General features: G+C 63.3%; 1 protein-coding gene across 5 annotated transcripts; it reads right to left on the bottom strand.

The window, feature by feature from the left end:
- Positions 1 to 215: 215 nt before the first annotated feature.
- On the bottom strand, positions 216 to 20677 carry MAEA (macrophage erythroblast attacher, E3 ubiquitin ligase). Of its 5 annotated transcripts, none has more exons than XR_004970603.1 (10): positions 20527 to 20677; positions 10124 to 10306; positions 7648 to 7851; positions 6519 to 6641; positions 5857 to 5970; positions 3466 to 3542; positions 3027 to 3135; positions 1700 to 1833; positions 992 to 1183; positions 216 to 872 (listed from the first exon to the last, which is right to left on the bottom strand). XR_004970603.1 is itself a non-coding variant. In XM_036326556.1 (10 exons), exons 1-10 carry the CDS (start codon positions 20593 to 20595, stop codon positions 777 to 779), a joined length of 1305 nt encoding a protein of 434 aa, XP_036182449.1. In that variant the 5' UTR covers positions 20596 to 20677; the 3' UTR covers positions 216 to 776. The 5 variants fall into 5 exon arrangements, 4 of the variants coding, with proteins under 4 accessions (XP_036182449.1, XP_036182458.1, XP_036182471.1 ...); XM_036326556.1 differs by having other exon boundaries at positions 992 to 1187; XM_036326565.1 differs by lacking the exon at positions 5857 to 5970 and having other exon boundaries at positions 992 to 1187.

Here is a 20677-nt window from a genome sequence, read left to right as displayed (position 1 = left end):
GTACCTGGGGGGTGGGGCGGGGGGGGGGGGTCCTGCTGGTGGCCCAGCCCCTGGACAGTGCACTGCTCAGCAGGGGACAGCCCTTCTTCAGGAGCCTGAGACCCAGGGGAACCATTGCAGGGGCCGCCTTCAAGCTGCTGACTAACGGGGTGGGGAGGGGAGAACCAGACAGGGCCAAGGTGTCAGGAAGGCAGAGCAGCTTCCGCTCACACGGAAACGAGAAATAGAAACCCTTTTATTGACATGGTTACATGTACAGTTTATTAGCTAAGCAACATCCACATGCAACTGAGCACTAAGCACAAACCTACGGACAGCGGCGTCGGCTACTCGGTCCCCTGGATCCCAAGTCGTCGTGGTCACTCAGCTGGATGTTTGTCTGTGACAACAGCGTGGGGAGCTGAGGGCCACCACCACGCAGGCCTTGCAGGCGGCCATGGGGCCCACGGGGGGCACAGCCACGCCAGCGAGAGACGAGAGCGTCCATGTGAAGCGCCACCACGCAGGACACGCCTGCTCCCAGGCTGGTCACGAGCAACAGGGAGGAAACTGTTTCCGAAACGTCCTCGGGTCTCCCTGGTGTCCAGTGGGTCTCGAGTCTCTGGAAGGTGCCGGTCCTCCCCGGACGTATCAGCTCGTCGACTCCCGTTACCAAGTCCTACGATCAAGTGTGGCTCCCAGTACAGGCTGCCCCTCTCCTTCCTCTGCTCCTAAGCGTCTGCCGTTGCTCACGGATCTTTGGTCGCAAGAAACAGGCACCGCGAGGCAGGCGCCGCCTACATGATGTACACCTTCTCGGCCTGGGAGAAGTGGAAGACCTCTTTGGTTCTCGGGCAGACGACCTTGTCGTCTTGACGGATGGAGAGCAGAGACTGCGAGATAAGACGGACGCATGAGGACAGACCAGTGACCCCAGGCACCCAGCCGTCCGTTCACCAGCGACTTCCTGCAGGAGGCGCCCCCCGCCTGCCCCCCCGCAGCCCCGGCTCACGTTGTAGCCGTAGACGTAGCCGTTGGGCAGCATCATGGGCGGGTTGTTCTCGTTCATCACGTCGCCCGAGATCTTGCAGACCAGGCGGGAGTTGGCGCAGTGGGCCATGGGCAGGGGCTGCGCCAGCTTGTTCAGGGAGCGGCTGCACACGGGGCAGTCGGGGCTGCGGGAGCTGCCGTCCTCCTTGTAGCACTGCCTGCGCGGGTTAAGGAAGGGTCCGGGGACGGCCCGCTGCACGCAGGCCCAGGCTGGAAGCAGAGTTCTCTGAGACAGAGACCTGGGCTCAGCGGGATCGCAGCCAGAGGCCAAGGGACCCAGAGGCCAGAGCCCATCGGGAGCAGGGGACCCGCATCCCAGGGAGCCCACGGCCTCACGGCGGGAGCACGTGCACGGCCCAGGACGGCCACCTGTCCCCACAGGCAGGGCCTGCCCACTGTGCCAGCGTCAGATGACGAGCAAGAGGCACATGGCCCTGATGGGGTCCTGGAGGGGACCCCCCAGTGTACTCAAGGGACCCACAGGCCAGCACAGGGTCTGGGTCAGCTGTTTGGCCACAGGAAGGCTCCGCTCTGGGGAGCATGGCCACTGGGACAGCAGACACCGCAGGACCTGGAACCCACCGGAAAGCTATTCTAAATGGCCCAGTCCCAGCTGCCAGAGGACACAGGCCGCGAGGCGCAGGGCTGCAGACACAGCCCAGAAGGATACGGCGTCTTTATGGCCGAGAGGCCGGCCTGCAGGGTGAGGGTGAACACGGAGTTGTTCCCCAGCTGGTGCAGCCGGTAGTTGTCGTACCGGAACTGCTGGATCAGCATCCTCCACCGGGCCGGGTCCAGCAGGTCCTGGAAGGGAAGGCAGAGCTGGGCCACCAGACGGCCCTCCAGCCCACGGGCGCTCAGAGGGTGGGGTCCCACGGCCTCGGGACAGACAGGTCTCCATGAGCAAGTCTGCCTCCTGCTGGGCACTGAGTGAACAGAAACTCCTCCTCCCAGGAAATAAGGCTAAGCCTGGCCCACGTCTGCCCCTACAACAGTCGAGTTCACACTCAAAGGCGTGTGTTTGCGCGCGTGTGTGTGTGGGAGGCACACAGATGAAAAGGGAAATCCCTGCCATCAGCCTGGAAGATGCAACCAGCCCTCAGCCAGGTGCGCGGCACCCCAAGCCCAGCGGCCACCACGCCGCCCTCCCTGCTCTCATCCCAGCACAGTGCCTGGAGGTGGAGCCCGCGGCCAGGCCTGTGCTGGAGGACAGCTCTGTGCCTCCTCTCGGCCCTCATCCTGCCTCTCGTGTGGCCCTCACACTCCCAGGACTCCCTGCCAGGGCCAGGCAGCTGCACACGGCACACACTGGGTCCTTCAACCCCCCACTCCCCCCGGACACTCCGCAGCCTCAGCTCTATGCTTCCTGTGCTGGAAGCTGCCCGTTTCCTGAGCCAAGGTTCTCCCATGTGCCGTGGGAAGTGCCACCACAAGGCCCCGCAGGGAGGAAGGCCCAGGCCCCCGACTGGATGCCTGCTCCCAAGGGCAAGTCGGCCTTTCTGGCCTACACACTTCCCCCTGAGCAGGGGCGGTGCCGTGGTCCAGCCCGCGGGTGGGCTCACCACCCAGGAGCTCCAGGACCCAGGACGAACTGGGAATTCAGTCGGGGAAGCTTCCAATGCCCTGCAGAGGGGTGGGGCCTGTCAGAGGCCGGCTGGCACCTGGGTGTGGCCCCGCCTGGGATGGGAGAGGCTGCAGGGGAAGCCCTGGGCGCAGCAGCTTCAAGGCCTGACAGCAGGGCTGGTTCAGGCCAAGGGAGGAAGTCACTTGGGTCCCAGGGCACAGGCAGGTCCTCAGGTCCATGTGGCGAGGCAGGGCGGGAGGAGGTGGGCCGTGGGGAGGGGCTCAGAGCTCGCGGCCCCTTCCTGACAAGCAGCACCCACACCCACCCCCCAGCCTCCAGGACGGAGAGGACCCTGGGCAGCTGCACAGCACAGGAGCCGCTCTGGACTCTGGACGGGGACAGGAGGCGGGAAGGGCGCGCGGGGCGCGGGTACCTTGTAGGGGGAGATGTGTGTGTCCGGCGGGAAGGCCAGCATGCCCATGACCTGCCGCACCTCGTCCAGCTGGCTGCCCTCGGCCTGGCTGAAGTGCTTCCGGGCGTGTCTACAAGACAACGGGTCACTCTCCTCAAGCTGGTCCCGCCTCTCAGAGCGTGAGCTCCGTCTACACTCGGTGCCCGGCCGGCGTCTGCGGGAAGCGAGCTCGCCAGCGCCCGACCCCACCGAGGGACCGGGACGGGGACCGTGTGAGATGCGCCAGGTGGAGTCCCACACAGACACCCCGGAGACAGTGACGCAGGCCCCGGCCGAGCCCTTCCCGTGACCCTGGTCTACACAAGGACCCACACAGCACCCGGACCCGGGTGACAGGACGGGTCAGCCCTCCCGTGCGTGACTGCCCGTCCGGACCCCGTGCGCCCATCTCGCTGCGCACCTCACGGCGTCCAGTCTCTTGTTCTGCCGGATGAGCTCAATGAACTCCTGAATCCTGAGGCTGAACTCCAGGCAGCTCTGAGGGCAAAGACAAGACAAAGGCTCACCCAGTGGCACCACGGAGCCCTGCTGCCCGGCCAACCCCAGACCAGCTTGATGCTGTGCACACAGTGCCCGGGGCAGGCCTGCCACCCGGCCCCGCCCGCCGTCCACAGCCCACGGCTCCAGGGTCTGCAGTTCAGGGCCCAGCCTCCCCTGGTGCAGCCTCAGCAAAGCGTAGTGGAACAGCACTGCCACCCATGGCCCAGGCCCTCAGGGACAGCTGGGTGGTCCCCACAGGTGTGACCAAGGTGAGAAGCTGCCAGGGTCACGGCAAGGCTGCTGGGCTGTGGGGGACACAACGTCCTGGGTGAAGCAGGTGCCCACATGGGGACAGCTCCCTCTCTGCACCTCAGAGTCACAGAATCAAAGCCACACCCACCCTGACCTGCCAGGCTGTCCCACACCAGGGCTGCTGGGGGGGGGGCGGACGGAGGGGGCGCGGGAGGCCAGCCCTGTGCTGAAGCCCCAACCCCTGGCACCTGGCAGGAGAAGGCCGGAAGGTGGCATCTTACATGAACAGGGGGGTGAGCAGGTGCAGGGGCCGCAGGGGGGTGGGGGTGGGGAGGGACCCAGACAGCCGGGGAGGCTGGCCTAGGCAGAGGGGCCAGGCCAGGACTGGACAGAGCCGGCAGAGTGGTGAGGGAGCCAGGGGCCCCAGACTGGCCGAGGCCGGCTGCATGCCTGACAGGTGCCAGCCCACAAGCTACACACAAAATTCTGGGGGCACGAGCACCAGGTAGAGTCCCACACAGCAACTCCGGAGACAGTTCTGGGAAATTCTGGGGCACCAGCAGCAGGGTCCTGGTACAGACACCCATACGCTCTGTCGAGATCTCAGTGCCCTCCAGCCCTGTGGGTGGGGAGGGAGCAAGACGACTCTGCAACCTAAGGTGACAGGCTGGGCGGCTTCACAGAGCAGTCACTCCCTGTGCCGTCTCCACGCCATTTCAGAGAACTGTGTCCCAACCAGCAGCGAGTCATGTGGACAGACAGGAGGCAAGGCCTAGGGCTCCCCCCTCATCCTCGAGTCCCCAACACCCAGACCCAGGAGGCCTGACTGGAGACTGCCCACAGCAGTGAGGTCAGTCCTCCCACGCGGCCGAATCTGTTTACCGCTCACGCGTGCTTCTCCCGCCCGAACTCCCTGGCTGCAGGCAGCCCCAGCTCAGCACTCAGCCCCATCCCTGTGCCTCGGACCACGTGGCACAGCACAGGCGTGCTGCCCAGACCCTGGGGCCAGCAGGCAAAGACGCGGAGAGCCACTTACCTGGTGCCCACACGCCCACTGCACCGCAGGCTCCCTGCTCTCCCTTCCCCCTCCGCCCGGGGCGGGCCTTCCCCACACCTGACCCGCCTGGTGAGCAGGTACGTGTGCTGAGTGGCTGGGTCCCGTGGGGAGAGAACGGCCTGCCTCCTAGCCTCTCAGGGCTGGAGCCCAGGAGGCCCCGCGGACAGGGGGCTGTGGGTGACACCAGGGCAGCTCGCGCAGGACACGCTCTCGCTCTCGGGACTCTGCTCCCAGGCTCCCTTTCAAACACAGCAGCTCCTGACCCGCCTCTTCTCACGACAACGGTGATGGGGCCCAGGACTGGGGTCTCTGTGCCAATCCCCCCGAGAATTGCCCCACTGGTCAGACCCGCGGACGTGTCAGGCGAGGACCGGCTGCAGGCCGCTCACAGGCGACTGTGTCACAGAAGCACCGTGGTTGGGTGATCGAGAGCACTGACCACGGGCCACGCCTGGACTGCCGGGCTTCCAGACACGCAGCATCACGGGCTCTGCGCACACGGCCCCAGGTGTCTGGAGACGCCAGACAGCTCACCAGGCACTAGCCTGGCATCTCCAACTACGTGACGCTTGAGCCTCCGAGCTCCTTCCCTCCTCCAGGCTCCTGACTGACCTGAGACCCCGCTGGCCCTGGGGTGACCCTCCCGGCCTGTGTGCACACACAGGCACACGCGTAGAGGCAGTCGGGGCCCTGATCTGTCCAGTCGATGCCCATGAGCGTGTTGCCAGGGCGTGAGGGAGTCTCCCAAGCACACTGTGTGTGACTGCTCTTCCACGTGCACCGGCCGCCGGGCTCAGCCTGGCCCGCTCGCCCACACTGGCTGCGAGGCCCGTCTGAGAGCACCGAGTGGCGCCCTCGCCCAGCAGCCGTGGGTCTGGGAGGCAAGGGGCTCGCAGGGACAACCTGCCCAGACGGAAGCCCATTTCCTTCCGACCCGGTTCCCGCTCTGCGGGCAGCACGGCTGTGGGACAGGCGGGGGCGGGGCGGGCGGGGGTTACGTACCAATTCTGGCTTTCCTTTTATGGTTTCCATACCAAGATCCTCACTCTCCTTAGGGGAGCCACTGGCCACTCTACTTTTCCGTCCCGGCTTCGCGTCATGCTCGCCCTGGCGGCCCTGAGTGGCAGAGAGTGTCACCCTGGCTGTCACCACGTGCACACGACAAGCTCACACGGGAGGGGAGGCGCTTGGGTTAGCACACAGAAGACAGGCTTCTAACGGAGGCGGAGGGTTAACAGGCACACGTTCCTGCAAGCCCGCGTGGGAGCGCCCCCGTAGGCAGGTCTAGCCCCGCGGCTGCAGGTGCCGTTTCTAAGCTGCTGCTGGGTCTCAAAGGAAGCTGCGTTCACGAATATCCCGGCCCGGAACTCCGCCCCCTGCAGGCGGACACCAGCCTCCCTGCAGGCCCCTGCGATGCAGGCGGGCGGGATGGGGCTCCAGCCCCCGCGGCGCCCGTGCTACTTCCACGTGGCCGCCACTGGCTCCCTCAGAGCCTCATGCTTAGGGTATTGGTCCAAACCCCAGTGCAGAAGGGGGTGCGCCACCCGAAATTCCAAAACCCCGCACCAAACCCCGCGGCCCCGCAGGTGCCCAGGACTAAACTCCCAACCAGCAGGTGCAGGCGGCACCGCCTCAGCCCCGCCCGCCCTCCGGGGCCCAAGCACCTTCATCTTGCGCAGCCGGGACTTGTTGTCGTGGCACCAGGCCAGGCAGGCGGCCGTCTCGCGCCTCTCCAGCGCCTCCTCCACCTCCTTGGCCGTCAGGAACATCTCGATGTTCACCAGGTCCTGGGGGGGAGAGGGGGGGGCAGCGGCGCTCGCTCAGAGCACAGAGCCCGGCACCCGGACCCCGGCCAGCAGACTTCCGGGACCCTCTCCCAGGCCCACACCAGCCCGGCCAGGACCCCTGATGGCGCACACACACCTTGCCAGCCGCTCCCAGGGGCGAGCAGGGGTCTGCCCAGGGCAGGGCTGGGCCACAGGGGAGCCCCCCACCCAGCAGGCCCTTTGACACGGAAGGAGCTGAGGCTGGCCCACTCCCCCACCCTTCACAAGAAGCCGGGAAACCCCAGCAGCCCATCTCCTCACTCTGCTGTTCCCCTCAGGCCTTAAACAGGAGGTTTTCTAAAAGGGGTGACCAGAGGGGGTGGGTGGGTGGGGCTGCGGCGGCGGTTCCGGGAGAGGCCAGCAGCGCAAGGCGGCAGGCCGGCACCAGGCCAGGCAGAGGGCTCCTGGGCACAGGCCGTGCACCCAGGCCCGGACGTCAGACAGGCCCCTGGAGGGAACGGACACTTGGCGGTAAGTGTCCCTCCACCGGGATGGGCTGCGGGATGTCCGACAGGAAGGCCCTGGGCTCGGGCGAACCAGCTCGGAGCGCCGCTGGTCCTGTGCGGGACCCGGGCCTGGGCCACGTCCCCACGGGCGAGGCGCTGTCGGGGCTGAAGCTCGGGAGGCAGGGGGTGCTGGTGGGCGGTGTCCTGCTGAGGGGAAAGGGGCCCCCGAGGTGGTGCACCCGGGACACGCGGCCGAAGACACTGCACTCCAGAGTTCAAAATGTGGCCGTTTAGCCGAGTGGGTCATGGGCAGCGCCTTGGGCCTTGGGCCTTGGGCCTGGACAGGACAGGACAGGCCGGCACACGCCCTGCTCTGCACCTGTCCCACCAGCGCCACTGGAGAGGCCGATGGACAGCGAGCCCCGCCCTGGAAAAAGGCCCCACCAGCGAGAGCCGTGTGCGCTCACAGGTCAGGCCCTCAGGTTCAGGGGCAGGGCGCAGGGTCCGCCCAGGACGCCCACCTCGATGCCGCTCTGCCGCGCCAGCTTCACCGCCGTGTTGTAGTAGCCGCAGCGCAGCAGGTGCTCCACCATCATGCGGTCCATGCGCTTCCGCTTCCACAGGCTGGCGGCCGCCGGCTGGTCGCTGCTGTGCTCCTTGAGGTGCTCGATCCTGCGCTTGCACAGCTTGGCGCTCTCGTCCTCGGCCTGGATGGACTCCACCGCCTGCGAGGGGCGGGGTGCTCAGCGCGAAGGCCAGCGGCCCGCGGGCGCTCTGCCGCCCCACCCGTGGCGCCCCTCCCGCGGTGCGCTGTGCAGGTGCTGCCCTCACTCCCCGTGGACCGCACCTCTGCTGGCTGCTGGCTTGGGTATTCTGCGGCTACGCTGCCACACACACGCAACTTAACGTCACAGCTTCTTAACCAGACCTCCTGTCATTACAAGCTCTCTCCCTAAAGTCAGTTTTGTTCACACGAACACAGCGCCCTGCAACGTCCTAGCCTAGGCGTCCGCGCAGCCCGCCCACCGCGAAGTGTGACGGGTGTGGACAGCACGGGCGAGGCCGGGCACTCCCTTCCCACAGGCGCCACTCCGGGCGGCCAGCGGCTGTCGGGGCTCTGCTGCTCTTTACAAGAGGCACCTCTCCCGCTGCTTTTAAGGTTTGTCTCAGGGTTCCGCTGCTTCGTTTACCGCTTAGAGCAGCGGTTCTCAACCTGTGGGTCGCGACCCCTTTGGGGGTCCAACGACCCTTTCACAGGGGTCGCCTAAGACCATCGGAAAACACATACATAATTCCATATTGTTTTTGTGATTCATCACTATAATGCTTTAATTATGTTCAACGTGTAACAATGAAAATACATCCTGCGTATCGGACATTTACATGAGGGTTCATAACAGCAGCAAAGTTAGTGATGAAGTAGCCACGACAATACTGTTATGGCTGGGGGTCACCACCACGTGAGGACCTGTGTCAAAGGGTCGCGGCGTGAGGAAGGTTGAGAGCCGCTGGCTGAGGGCACGATCTGGTGCTGCTCCTGCTCTGGCTCTCCGCCGCCCGCTTCCGGGCCTTTGCATCCCGGCGCTGCTCTCGAGGACCCCGAGGCTCCCAGCCCCCCGGCTCGCTAGCTCTCGCTGCGGCTCGCTGACGCACAAGTGCTCAAGCGCGTCATGAGCACACACCTGAGTTTTCACGTCATTGGGTTTCATTTCTTGAGGTTTATTTGGTTCTTTTGAAACTGAATCATGTGGTCTATTTTCTGCAGAAACTTCCAAGCTGTCCTTTAGTCCTTAAACACAGTAAACCAGGGTCTCTGACCGCTGATGAGTCTGAAGTCTGTGCAGCCCTCGCTGCACTGTCTTCCGCCTGTCCGTGGTGCCCCGGGGGCCTGTCCGCGGCACACCGTGCCTGTCCTGCCTGTCCATGGTGCCCCGGGGGCCTGTCCGCGGCACCCCGTGCCTGTCCTGCCTGTCCGTGGTGCCCCGGGGGCCTGTCCGCGGCACACCGTGCCTGTCCTGCCTGTCCATGGTGCCCCGGGGGCCTGTCCGCGGCACACCGTGCCTGTCCTGCCTGTCCATGGTGCCCCGGGGGCCTGTCCGCGGCACACCGTGCCTGTCCTGCCTGTCCATGGTGCCCCGGGGGTCTGTCCGCGGCACACCGTGCCTGTCCTGCCTGTCCGTGGTGCCCCGGGGGCCTGTCCGCGGCACACCGTGCCTGTCCTGCCTGTCCATGGTGCCCCGGGGGTCTGTCCGCGGCACACCGTGCCTGTCCTGCCTGTCCATGGTGCCCCGGGGGCCTGTCCGCGGCACCCCGTGCCTGTCCTGCCTGTCCATGGTGCCCCGGGGGCCTGTCCGCGGCACCCCGTGCCTGTCCTGCCTGTCCATGGTGCCCCGGGGGCCTGTACTGCACGTGAAGGATGAGACGCACACCTCACACCTCAGAACTGCGTTTACTCTGCCTGGTGCCCCTGCCAGGACAGCTGTGCCAGGTGGAAGGGCTGCAATGCCTTGTTGGGGGCGTCCACTCCTGGGTACCCTCCAGAGGGGCAGTGCTCAGGGCCCCGGGTCACTGTCTGCCTCCCGCACACGCAGGGTGGCCAGCACAGCCCCCTCCCCTCGGGCCCCTGTCCTCTTGGGAACCCTTCCTTTCAGGAGGACTCTGATATTTTAAAGTATCAGAATCTTTGGGTTGTCTCAGTGGGCATATCAGTGCCAACGCCCCACCTACCATTCCCAGAAACAAAACCCCCACGTGCTGTTCTAGGTGAAATTCTAAATACATCACCCTGCTCCCGTCGGCCTGCCCTGGGGGCTTGGGCACTGTGGAGTCAGAGTCAGGACGGCCGGACCCCAGGAAGAAGAAGGGACTGGAGGCCGGCCTGAGGCTCTGAGTGTAGGCGGCAGGGAGGGCCGCCCGTCAGCACAGCCGCCCGCCTCAGGTCAGGACCCCCAGCCCTCTCCGGGCAGCGTGGGCGGGCAGGCCCGGCCCAGGACCGACCTTCCTCTTAAGGACGCTGAGCTTCTCCACCACGCCATCCAGAAGGCTGACCACGGAGTCCACGGCAGGGCAGCTGCTCAGAGTCTTCTCCAGCTCGGCCACCACCATGGTGACGTGGCTTGTCTCACGGTCGATGTTCTTCTGAGCAGCTCGAAAGCGTTTGTTCAGTGTTTCATAAGGCACCTGGGGGAGAGAGGGTGCTGAGACCACCAGTGCCACGGGCACCTCCTTAGGGCTCTGGTTCTGACCCTGAGACCCGAAAGGAGTGAAAGACGCACAAATGGAGGGAGGGTCCCTTGGGTTCCGGGACGCAGAGACCAACGCAAAAAAGCAAACGGCCCCGGCCGGGTGGCTCAGTTGGTTGGAATGGCATCCTGTTGCCAAAAGGTTGCCGGTTCAACCCTCAGTCGAGGTGCATATGAGAGGCACCCGATTAATCTTTCTTCCTCTCTCTCCCTTCCTCTCTCTCTAAATTCAGTAAACCGTGTCCTTGGGTGAGGATAAAAAAAATTTAAAAAGCAAACTGTCTCCACACCCAGAGCCGACAAAAACGGGAGATGCCACAGCCAGCTTCACAGCAGGGCCTGGATGTCCAAAAAGGAAGAGGAGACGCGCGAGTCCACCTCCAGTCCGTCAGCAGTGCCCAGGCCCGCGATTTACACACTACGGTCAGAGTCACATTGAACTGTTTACCAGGTGATGGAAGAAACCACTTGGGACCTGGTGCCTGTCGGGGTGTAGGCACCCCACTGCTGCACAGAATCGCAGGTGGGCCTGAGGCCCAGTGTCCACAGATACAGCGCTGGCCCACCCTGGGGTCACGGCACCATCACGCTCCTACAGCTGCAAACACTCCACCTCAGCGCCCTGCCCTGGGCCGAGCCAGTCCCTACACCTCCACTCACTCACCTCCCAGTGGCCCTGACCGTACTTCCTGCCCCACCCCTCCCACGCAAGGACTGGCCCGCACTGGCCTTCTGTGCACTCCCCAGGGTTCCTTCAGGCTCCACCTTTGGCCACCCCACCCTCCCCACAGTCTGGCCAGAGCCCAGGACCTTGGGTGTGTCCAAGGTCAGGGGTGTGGCCGGCCCCGCCCCCACAGGAGCTCCTGGAGTTGGCCTCCCTGGGCTGGGTGGCTACTGAGCCACGTGGCGGCCGCTCCTGCCAGCTGCTCCTCAGCCTCCGCCCAGGGCACCCAGCCCAGCCGCTGCTGCCCTCCCACAGCCACCCTGCGGTTTGGTCCCACAGCTCCTTCCCTGGCTCCTCCTTCCCAAGGGCTTTTGCCAAATGAAAAAAATGGAATTTCAGAGACGCTGAGGATCCGACCACAGCAAACGGTCGCTGAGAATGAGGGGAGGGAGGGCAGTCCAGGCGCTCAGGATGCCAGGGTCAGCACCCACCAACCCGGGAGGAAGCTGACTCGGAGGAAGGCCTCAGCCCAGCAAACACACAGTCAACGAGGTAACGCCACGGAGCAATGAACAGCAGTGAAGGAAGAGACCAATGAAAGGCACAGTCGGCTAAAAGAAGTGTCGTTGGCCCGACAGGGAAAACATCCTGCCTCAGTAAACGGGATAACATGGCTAGAAGTGAAACAGACTTTGGAAGAATTCAAACTGGAAGTAAATAAAAATGTAACCCTAAGAGCACAGGCAACGCAATCAAAAGTAGCCAATGGGACCCCTCGAAATGAAACTGAAACAACAGGAGGCCGAGAGGGAAGCACCCCAAACTACGCAGAGAACTCCTACAGCGCAACAAAACCCCACAACAAAACCCCGGCAAGTCCTCCACAGACACTTCAGTCCCAGGCAACATGCACGTGAGAGGCGCTCAGTGTCACTCCAGGGAGGGGCGTGGAATCCAGAGACCAGTTCAGGCCACTAGGACGGCCCCAACACAGAACCTAGTGCTGGCGGGACGCGCCCGGACCCTGCAGACTGTCGGGGGGCGGTGAGGTGCAGCCGCTGGGGAAACACAGCATGACCAGCACCCCCACCTGCAGGGACAGAAAAGGGAACAGGGGGCCAACCCAGCCTCAGAGCAAAGATCCTGTTTCCAACCGGGTGTTGGTCTAACTATGGATGGGACACCGGGGGCACCCAGGGCCGACTGTGGATTCACGGGAAGCATTCCTGGTGAGTGCCCGGTGCAGTCCACACGGGGCTGTCGGAGGGTCCACCGTGCCCTCAGCGAGGCCCCTGCAGCCCCTGCACGAGCGCTGAGAAGGGGGAGAGCCCAAGTGTCCAGCGATGGACGAAGGGCTCAAGAAAAGGTGGTCTGGCCTGGCCGGTGGCTCAGTGGTTAGAGTGTTGGCCCTCAGACCGAAGGGTCTTGGGTTTGATTCCCAGTCAAGGGCATGTACCTGGGCTGCAGGTTTGCTCCCGCCCCCGGTCGGGGCATGTGCAGGAGGCAACCAGTCAATATGTCTCTCACAGCGATGTTTTCTCCCCACCTCCTCCTTCCCTTCCACTATCTGAAAAAAGCAATGGAAAACCATTCTCTGGTGCGGATCAACAGCAACAGAAAAGACAACAAGCTCTACACACAGTGGCTGTCGTTCGGCCTTAACAGGCAGACACCCTGCCAGGGGTGCAACGCGAGGAACCTGGAGAACAGGGCGCTAACCAGCCAAACCCTGTAGCCAGCCCGCGTCCACCAAGTCCTAGAGCTACTCACGTCCAGATGGAAAGGGAGATGGTGGGTGCTGGGCCGCTGAGGGTTAGGGAGCTGTTGTTCAGTGGTGCCATGGGCCCAGGATGCCCCCATAATTCCAGTTGAAATCCTAGCCCTGACAAGATGGGGCTTCTGGGAGGTGGTAAGTCACGAGGGTGCAGCCTCATAAATGGATGAGTGCCCTTAGCAGGGTCCCTAGGGCGCTCACTCTCCGCCCAGCCGGCCGTCTGCAGCTGGAAGTAGCCTCCCAGAGCCAACCACGCTGCACCCCCACCTGGACTTCCAGCCCCCAAACTGTGGCCTCTCGTAGTGGCCGCAGCCTGCGCCGCTCACACCACTGTTTTGGTATTCTGGGTCCCTTGCATTTCCCTAAGAATTTCAGGATTGGCTTGTCAATTTCTGCAAAAGAACCAGCTACAATTTTCTTACGGCTTGTGCTGAATCTTAGATCAATTTGGAAAGCAGTGCTATTTTAAGTGTAAGTCTTACTCCTAAATAGTTCATTCTCGGTTTCCTTTCCGATTTTCATTTCTCAGGTACTGAAACGTCTCATGTGCGGACTCTGTATCCTGCTTGTTGGTGCTGGTAGGTGTGTGTTCCTGGGAATCTCCCCCGTAAAGAGCAGTTCGCCTGCGGATAGCTTTGTGGTTCCTTTTCGACCTGACCAGACCCTCAGGGTGTGGCACAGCAGTGGCGAGAGGGACCCCCGTCGGTGCCTGATCTCAGGGAGTCGTGGTGCCGAGTGTGGGTGTTCATAGACCCCTTGACCAGGCTGAGGAAGCTCCCCGGTTGGTTGAGTGTTTCCGTCATCGGAAGGTGAATTCCGCGAGCCCACCTGCCCGTTGAGCCAGCCATGCATTCCCGTGGTGAACCGGCCGGACCCAATGTCCTCGCACGGTGCTGACGATGACTGGCACCTGTCTCTCCTCTCGTGGGGTAATGGCCGCCGTGGCCTGAGCTGCCTGTCTGCTCTGGTGACGGGGAGACTGACTTCACGGGACAGGCTGGGAACCGCCCGCCTGTCTCAGGGCCCACACCAACCCTCTAGGCACCGACAGCATCCACCGGAGCCCCGGTCCTGCTTCTCCTCGGGCAGAGCCTCCAGGGAACCTCTACGCTACAGGCCTGTGCAGTCATCACTGTTTAACCTACAAAATAGCAATTTTATACGATTCAACTCAACACACTCCCGTGTGTGCCTGTGTCCAATTCCACAAGAGAGGTCTTGGATCTTTCTCCCAATTGCAATCAGCTCTTTAAGGTTCCTATTTGGTGGGTTTTTACAGTTTGTTATTTGCTTTAAATTCTGATTTTATCTCACCAGCTAAACCAGTGACTTAAGTCTGTCTGACCGAGATCTGCACGGCTTTTCCTTGGTAACCGGTTGCGTTTCAGCCTTGAAGACCATGGGCTCTCTCCAGCCAGTGAGCTGTTCCTGCCCGCCCCCGCCCCCCCTCCCCCCCCACGTGGCTCAAGAAGAAGCCCTCCTGTCTTCATACCGAAGCGGGTCCTGGCAAATGCGTGGCTGAGACCTGCTCCCACCAGCCGCACGCCCCTCCCTCGTCGGCAGTGTTCGCTGTGGCTTTCGGACAGTATTTGCTGACAAAGACATGCATTTCACTTGTCATCACAGGTCTTCAGCCATTTCTACCAGCACAGGAAGGAAGGATTTCCCCAAAGGCATGAGGCCTTTTATCTTTCACGATTGAGAAGCCTCAGAAGAGGTTTCGAACACTTATCACAAAGCCGCAAACATCTCCTAAGGTGCTGGCCTGGGCCCGCAGGCAGGACGCACCCGGAGCCCCGGAGAGCGGCCTGTTCCGGTGTGTGCTGCCCCGAGCTGACCTTCCCAAGCAGGCACACCCCACAGCAGCGGTTCAAACCCCGTGCTAAACAGGCTTCTGGCCAGTCCCCGCGGGGAGGGACGAGGCCAGTGCAGAAGGCGGAGCGGTCAGCACCGCGCCCTCCCCGCTCGGCTCGTGCAGTAGTCCCAGCACCGCCCGCTGGTCACCTCCGAGTCTGGCTGTGCGGCGGGTCCGTCCCAGAAAGGGCCCCGAAGTAAAACACCAGCTGCGTCTCCGAGTCAGCGGGCATGCCCGGCAGCATGGCGCCCACCACTGCCGCTGCGGGCAGGGCCAGGCCGCCCTCCAGCAGCCCCGCGCCCCAGCCAAATCCAACACAAACCCCATGGGCACCCATGTCAGTGGCGTATGTAACACCAGCACAGCTGATGTCCTCACTTTAAAAAGTGTTTATTGATTTGAGAGAGAGAACCTTTGATCAGCTGCCTCCTCGCGCCCCCTTCTGGGGATCACGTCTGCAACCCAGGCACGTGCCCTGACCCGGACTCAAACTGGCGACCTCTGGGCACAGGACAAAGCCCAGGCAACCGAGACACCCCGGCCAGGCACTGCCTCCTTCTTATCTGTTGTTGTTTGTTTGCTTTGGGGGGGATTGATCCTCAAATGAGGGTACATTTTCCATTGCTTTTCAGAATGGGAGGGAGGGGGAGAGAGAAACAGCGATGTGAGAGACATCGACTGCTGCCTCCTGCACCCGCCCCCCCCAGGGTGGGGAGCAAACCCGCAACCTAGGTCCGTGCCCTGGAAGGGGGATCACACCTGCGGTGCACGGACCGGTGCTCTAACCACTGACCCACCGACCAGGGCTGCTTTTCAGATAAAAAATATAAATGGGAGGCAGCCACTTTTCATCCCCACTCTGGTGTCCAGCAGGGCTTCTTATAAATGAGGAATTCCTGATCAGCGCACCAAGGCAGGGGGTGCCGGCACTGCTGCCATGAGTCTGTTCAAACAGGCAGCCTCCTTCCAGGCGTGGGGAAGCCGCGCCCGCCAGCCAGGTCTGCACTGTGAGGGCCGCGCTCTGTGCACTGACCATGGGCCGGTTACCGTGCTGACCTTAGTCACTGTCATCACTTCCCAGCTAGTTGGCTTGTGTCTAACGGGTATGTACACACACGCTGTCTCATCCATCCTAACAGTGACATTTGCTTCTGTTTTGATTCTTACTGCTTTGGACAGAATTGCCAAAGTAATACTGAATAGTCTATTTTTTAACTGGAGAATTATTCCTTCTCTGCCCTCCTCCCCAGAGCTTATAAGCCCACGGTTAGAAAGACACAAAGCGGCAAAGACAAGGAGATGGTGGGTTTTCCAGTTTAAACCCCGTGACCTCTGGGAGGGGGCACCCAGGGGAAGGACTCTGGGCAAAGCAAGCAGGTGCCCAGGCTGCTTTTGCAGGGCAGCCTCGGTGGCACAGAATCTCCCAGAGACAGGATGGAGGGCAGAGAGGACCAGCAGCTGGAGAACAGGGTTCAGGAGGGGCCATCGGAGCTGTCAGGGGGGAACTGAGGCAGCGGGAGAACCAAGTGCTGCAGCAGCAGCAAGAAGGTGTGGGCCCAGCACAAGCTGACAGGGACGGGCAGTTCGCCCGCCCGCCCGGCGAGGAGGCTGTGCGCTGAGCGTGGAGGCGGAGGCGGCGGCCGAGCGCCACCTGGAGCCTGTGGGCCGCAGTCAGGACTGGCGGCCAGACCATCAGCACAGCCGCTGCTTTTCTCCAGGCTGACAGTTCACCTGTTAAACTACTCAGGGAAGGTACTTTCCAATCTCATTGTTCAGAGTCTCACATATGTCCCCTTCCTCCTCCCACTGACCCAGCCCGTGTTTGTTGTTAGCTATTCGTCTGCAGTCATTGAAACAGGACATCGTTCTTTTTTTCACAAGTTTTCAAAATCACGGTCTTCGCATGTTGCACCGACACACCCACCAGCCCCCACCGGCCTTCACGGCAGGTCAGCCCCCAGCCCTGCTCCGCCCAATGCCCTCGCGGGGAAGCTCCGGGGCTCTCGCAAGGGCCCGCTCTGCTCTGGGGCTGCCGTCCTCCTGGCTGCGTCCTGTTCCTGCTGACCGGCTGGCCTGCAGCTGGCACCGCGGGGCCGGGCACTCGGGGGCCTGCAGCCAGCACCTCTGTGTGGCTTCGGGAACGCTCTACGACACTCCACCGGGCTGAGTGCCAACAGGGTAGGATCTGCCAAGGCGGCAACACAGCCACCACGTCCTCCCAAAACACGAGCCCACGCCGGCCACCCAGCCACCGCACCCACCCCACAGGCTCCCAGCCCTCCCACCACCTGGTTGATAAAGGCTCTGAAATGCACAGTCCATGCATTCAGTGCCTCCCTCCCACCACCGGGAGCCGCACCAGGACAGGGACTCACTTGCCTTTTTCTTTCCCCCACTCCAGCACCCACAGGCCCGCGCTCAGAGGCCCCCCGAGAGCCGCGGAGGAGCAAGGCCTGTGCCTGGAGCCCAGCCTGCACCCTCTGCCTCACTGTCCCACACTGGGAGACAGAGGCACCGACAAGCAGGACCCATCCAGGCGTGTTAGGAGGAGCACAGGAGAGCAGAACCCTGAAGCCAGGTGACTGCCCGCTGGGGGCCAGCACTGACTCCAGCCGAGCCGGCCGGCACGAGAGTGGGCATCAGAAAGCCCTTCTCTCCTGATGTGACTCGTTCAAGAATAAGAGCTCTTTACACACAGCCACCTGCAGCGAGGGAGCGGGAGGCCCCACCCGCCTGCAGTCCCAGGAAGGCCCAGGCTCGCTCAGGGCAGACCCGGCGGTCAAACCTCCGGCCAAAGGCGAGGACGGTAAGAGGGAAAGGCCGGCAGCCGCAGGCTCAGCTCTTCCGAGAAGAAGGCGTTTCACCTGTGGGTCTGGGAGGAAAAGGCAGTGAGTCATGCTGGTAGGGAGGAGCCCAGCGCTGGGCAGGTCTGACAGGCTGCAGGCTAGGAGAGGAAGGGAGTTACGATTCAGGGGCCATGGACCGGAGAGCAGCTGTAGTAACGTAGGGCGACCACCGTTGAGGGAGGGACGCCTGACTTTGTAAGTAAAAAAGCCTCCTGGAGCCCTGACCGGTTTGGCTCAGTGGACAGAGCATCGGCCTGTGGACTCAAGGGTCCCAGGTTCGATTCTGGTCAAGGGCATGTACCTTGGTTGTGGGCACATCCCCAGTAGGAGATGTGCAGGAGGCAGCTGATCGATGTTTCTCTCTCATCGATGTTTCTAACTCTCTATCCCTCTACCTTCCTCTCTGTAAAAAAAAAAATCAATAAAATATATTAAAAAAAAAGCCTCCTGGAGAGAGAAGAGAAGACCCAGCCGAGGCCACCACCCAGGACCCCGCACACCCACCCCCGTTTGTCTCTTATGTCCACACTTCTTGCTCACCGGTGTTTCTCCGACTGGAGACCACATATCCCCCAAATACAGCCATGACCAACTTTGGAAAACTGCCTGAGAGTTACAATTTTAGGCACGTGACTGTCACCCAAATTCTCTATGGCGAGTACAAACCCAGGCTTTGGAACTGCAGGGCAGACCTGGTCAAAAGACTGTCACCGATGAAAAGCACAATGTACACGTTCTGGCAGCCTGCGCCTGTGAGAGGGGCACTGCGGGTGGGACTGAGCTGGGCTGCTGAGATGGGGCTCCAGGTGAGGACGGAGGTGGGCCCAGGTGAGACTCGAGGAGCCAGGCGGCCTGGAGACTACCCGGGCTGTGTGGACACCCAGTTTGGATAATAATAAAGAAGGTCTCTAAAGTACTGATTGATTTCAACTATCTGAAGGGGAAAATAAAATATACCAGAACATTAATAGGATGATTAGCAGAATAAACTGGAGAATAAACATTAGTTACTTTTGTAATCAGAAAAAAACTATCAAAAATAAAATTAGTTCAAGATGCTGGGCTAGGCACCCAAGCTCCTGCCCTCTCCGTCCATGGAGGCCCGGGGGCATGACCTACACCGGACACCCAAGGGCCCTCCCGGGTAAGAACACAGCCAGGGCCAGAGCATGAGGCTGCGTCCCCCACCCCAACCCTCCTGGGAGCACAAACCAGTTCCCTGAAGCCAGACCAGGCCCGTGGTTCTCACATCCGGCCAGGTCTGGAGACCTTCGAGGCCACACTACTGGCATCTGGTGGGGGGAAGCCGGACATCCCACAGCCCCACAACAAAGAAGCATCCGGCCCAAAAGTCCGCAGTGGTAGAGGCCGTGCCACCCACCGCAGGACTGGGGCCAGCGAGGACAGGTGCCAGCGAGGACAGGTGCGCGGGGCAGGGCAGGGCAGCAGCACCTCACCACAGCCTTTTCTCTTCCTGGTACCCAGGAGCCCCAGGCCCTTGGGCTGTGACAAACCTACCCCAGCTGCCAGCGTGAGGACTCCCATCCCCTCCGCCTGCGGGACACGTGCCCGTGGAGCAGAGCAGCGCAGCGCAGCGGACCATCCAGGACCCAGCCCTCTGCCCCCCTCCTCCTTCCCTGACCCAGTGCCCGGGCCTGGACCCTGCAGGGCTGCACAGCCCAGCTCGGCCATCAGCTCTTCCCACGTCCCGCTAAGTCCGTGGTAACAAACATCCAAATCGAGGACCCCGCTTCCCAGGAAACGTCCTCATCCTCTAGGAACCAGTCCTTCTAGGAGAAGGTCAGCTCAGCAGGGACACGTGTCCACAGAACAGGAATGACCACACGGGCCTCAGCACGCAGGGCCCGCGGTGGCGCAGGGTCTCTAGCGCAAAAGCCCTGCTTTCAAACCTCTAAAAAGAAGTTCAGCTCCTAGACACCCGGCGGGCTCCCCTGAAGCGACAGGCCCGGGGTCCTCACCCGGTGACGGCGCACCGTTCCCGGCAGACGCTGCTGAGCAGCCGCGACTAGGACGTGAGGCCCAGGACGGAGAAGCCGGTCCTGTCTGCTGCTCTCGCATCCCCCGGCCGGACCCACACGGCCACCGCTGAAATGACAACGTGACGGGGGCGAGGACACAGCCAGCAGGTGCAGCCACTGACGCGGGGCCTCGGGCGCCTGGCACGGAGGCCTCTGGGAGCCGCACGCTGACACCGGCACCCGACAGGGTCCCCTCCTGGCCGCCCGCAGGTTACAGAAGAGCAGGGCCCAGCGCAGCAGCAGCCGGCGCGGAGGTCCCCCCGCGTCACGCTCGGGGGACGGCGGAGCTCACAGGACCGGCCTGGACGGGAGGGAACGCGAAGAGCCTGCGGCCTCCCCGCCAGTGGTGACCACGGGGCAGGCCCACCCGCCACCGGGGGGGTGGGGGCAGGGAAGGAATCAGAGCCGCTGCGCTGCGCTCCCCAAGGCGGTGACCTTGACCTCGGGGAGCCCGTTCCCGGGGCGTCCGCTCCTTCCCGGCACCGGCCTCCCGCGGTGATGCGACGGGCCGAGCGGCCACCCAAGGTCACCGCCCGCAGCCGGCGGCCGGGGCTGTATTTTGGGTTTGGTGCCGCCCCATGAGCTGCGGGGTCTGCTCGCACCTCCCCTCGTCGGAGGCCGGAAGCCGGCACTCGCCGCCTCGGACCGCGCCGGGGCAGCTGGCGCCGCGACCCCCGCACCTCCCGGCCCCACCCGGCCCGCCGCCCCGGCCGTCAGAGGGCCGCTCGGGCCGGTTCCGACGCCGGGGCCCCACGGCGGCCTCGGAGGGCGAAGCCGGCGGCGGGCTGACCCGCTCCCCGCCCGCCTCGGGTCCTCGCAGGCCGGACGGGGCGGCCGCCCCGCACGCCAACCTGCGAAGCCGCCCCGCCGCCGAGAGCCCGGCCCCCTCGGACCTCGCAGAACCTGGGAAGCCGGACCCCGCACACCCCGCCGCCCCGGGGAGCCCGGCCCCAGGCCCGCCCCGCGGCCCGCAGACCCACCTTGAGGGTCGGATACTCCTGCACCTTCAGGGTCATGGAGAGCTGGGCGGCCGACTCCTGCACCGCCATCTTGCGTCGGCCAAAACATTAGCGGGCGGAGGGGAAGCGCCGCGCGGCACGCCGGGTACTGACGTTGCGGAGCGGGGCGGGG

This window comes from Myotis myotis, unplaced genomic scaffold (assembly GCF_014108235.1).
Source record: "Myotis myotis isolate mMyoMyo1 unplaced genomic scaffold, mMyoMyo1.p scaffold_m19_p_1, whole genome shotgun sequence".
NCBI classification, from domain to species: domain Eukaryota; kingdom Metazoa; phylum Chordata; class Mammalia; order Chiroptera; family Vespertilionidae; genus Myotis; species Myotis myotis.
Note: the sequence above shows the minus strand (reverse complement) of the source record. Positions and strands in the feature narration are given on the sequence as shown.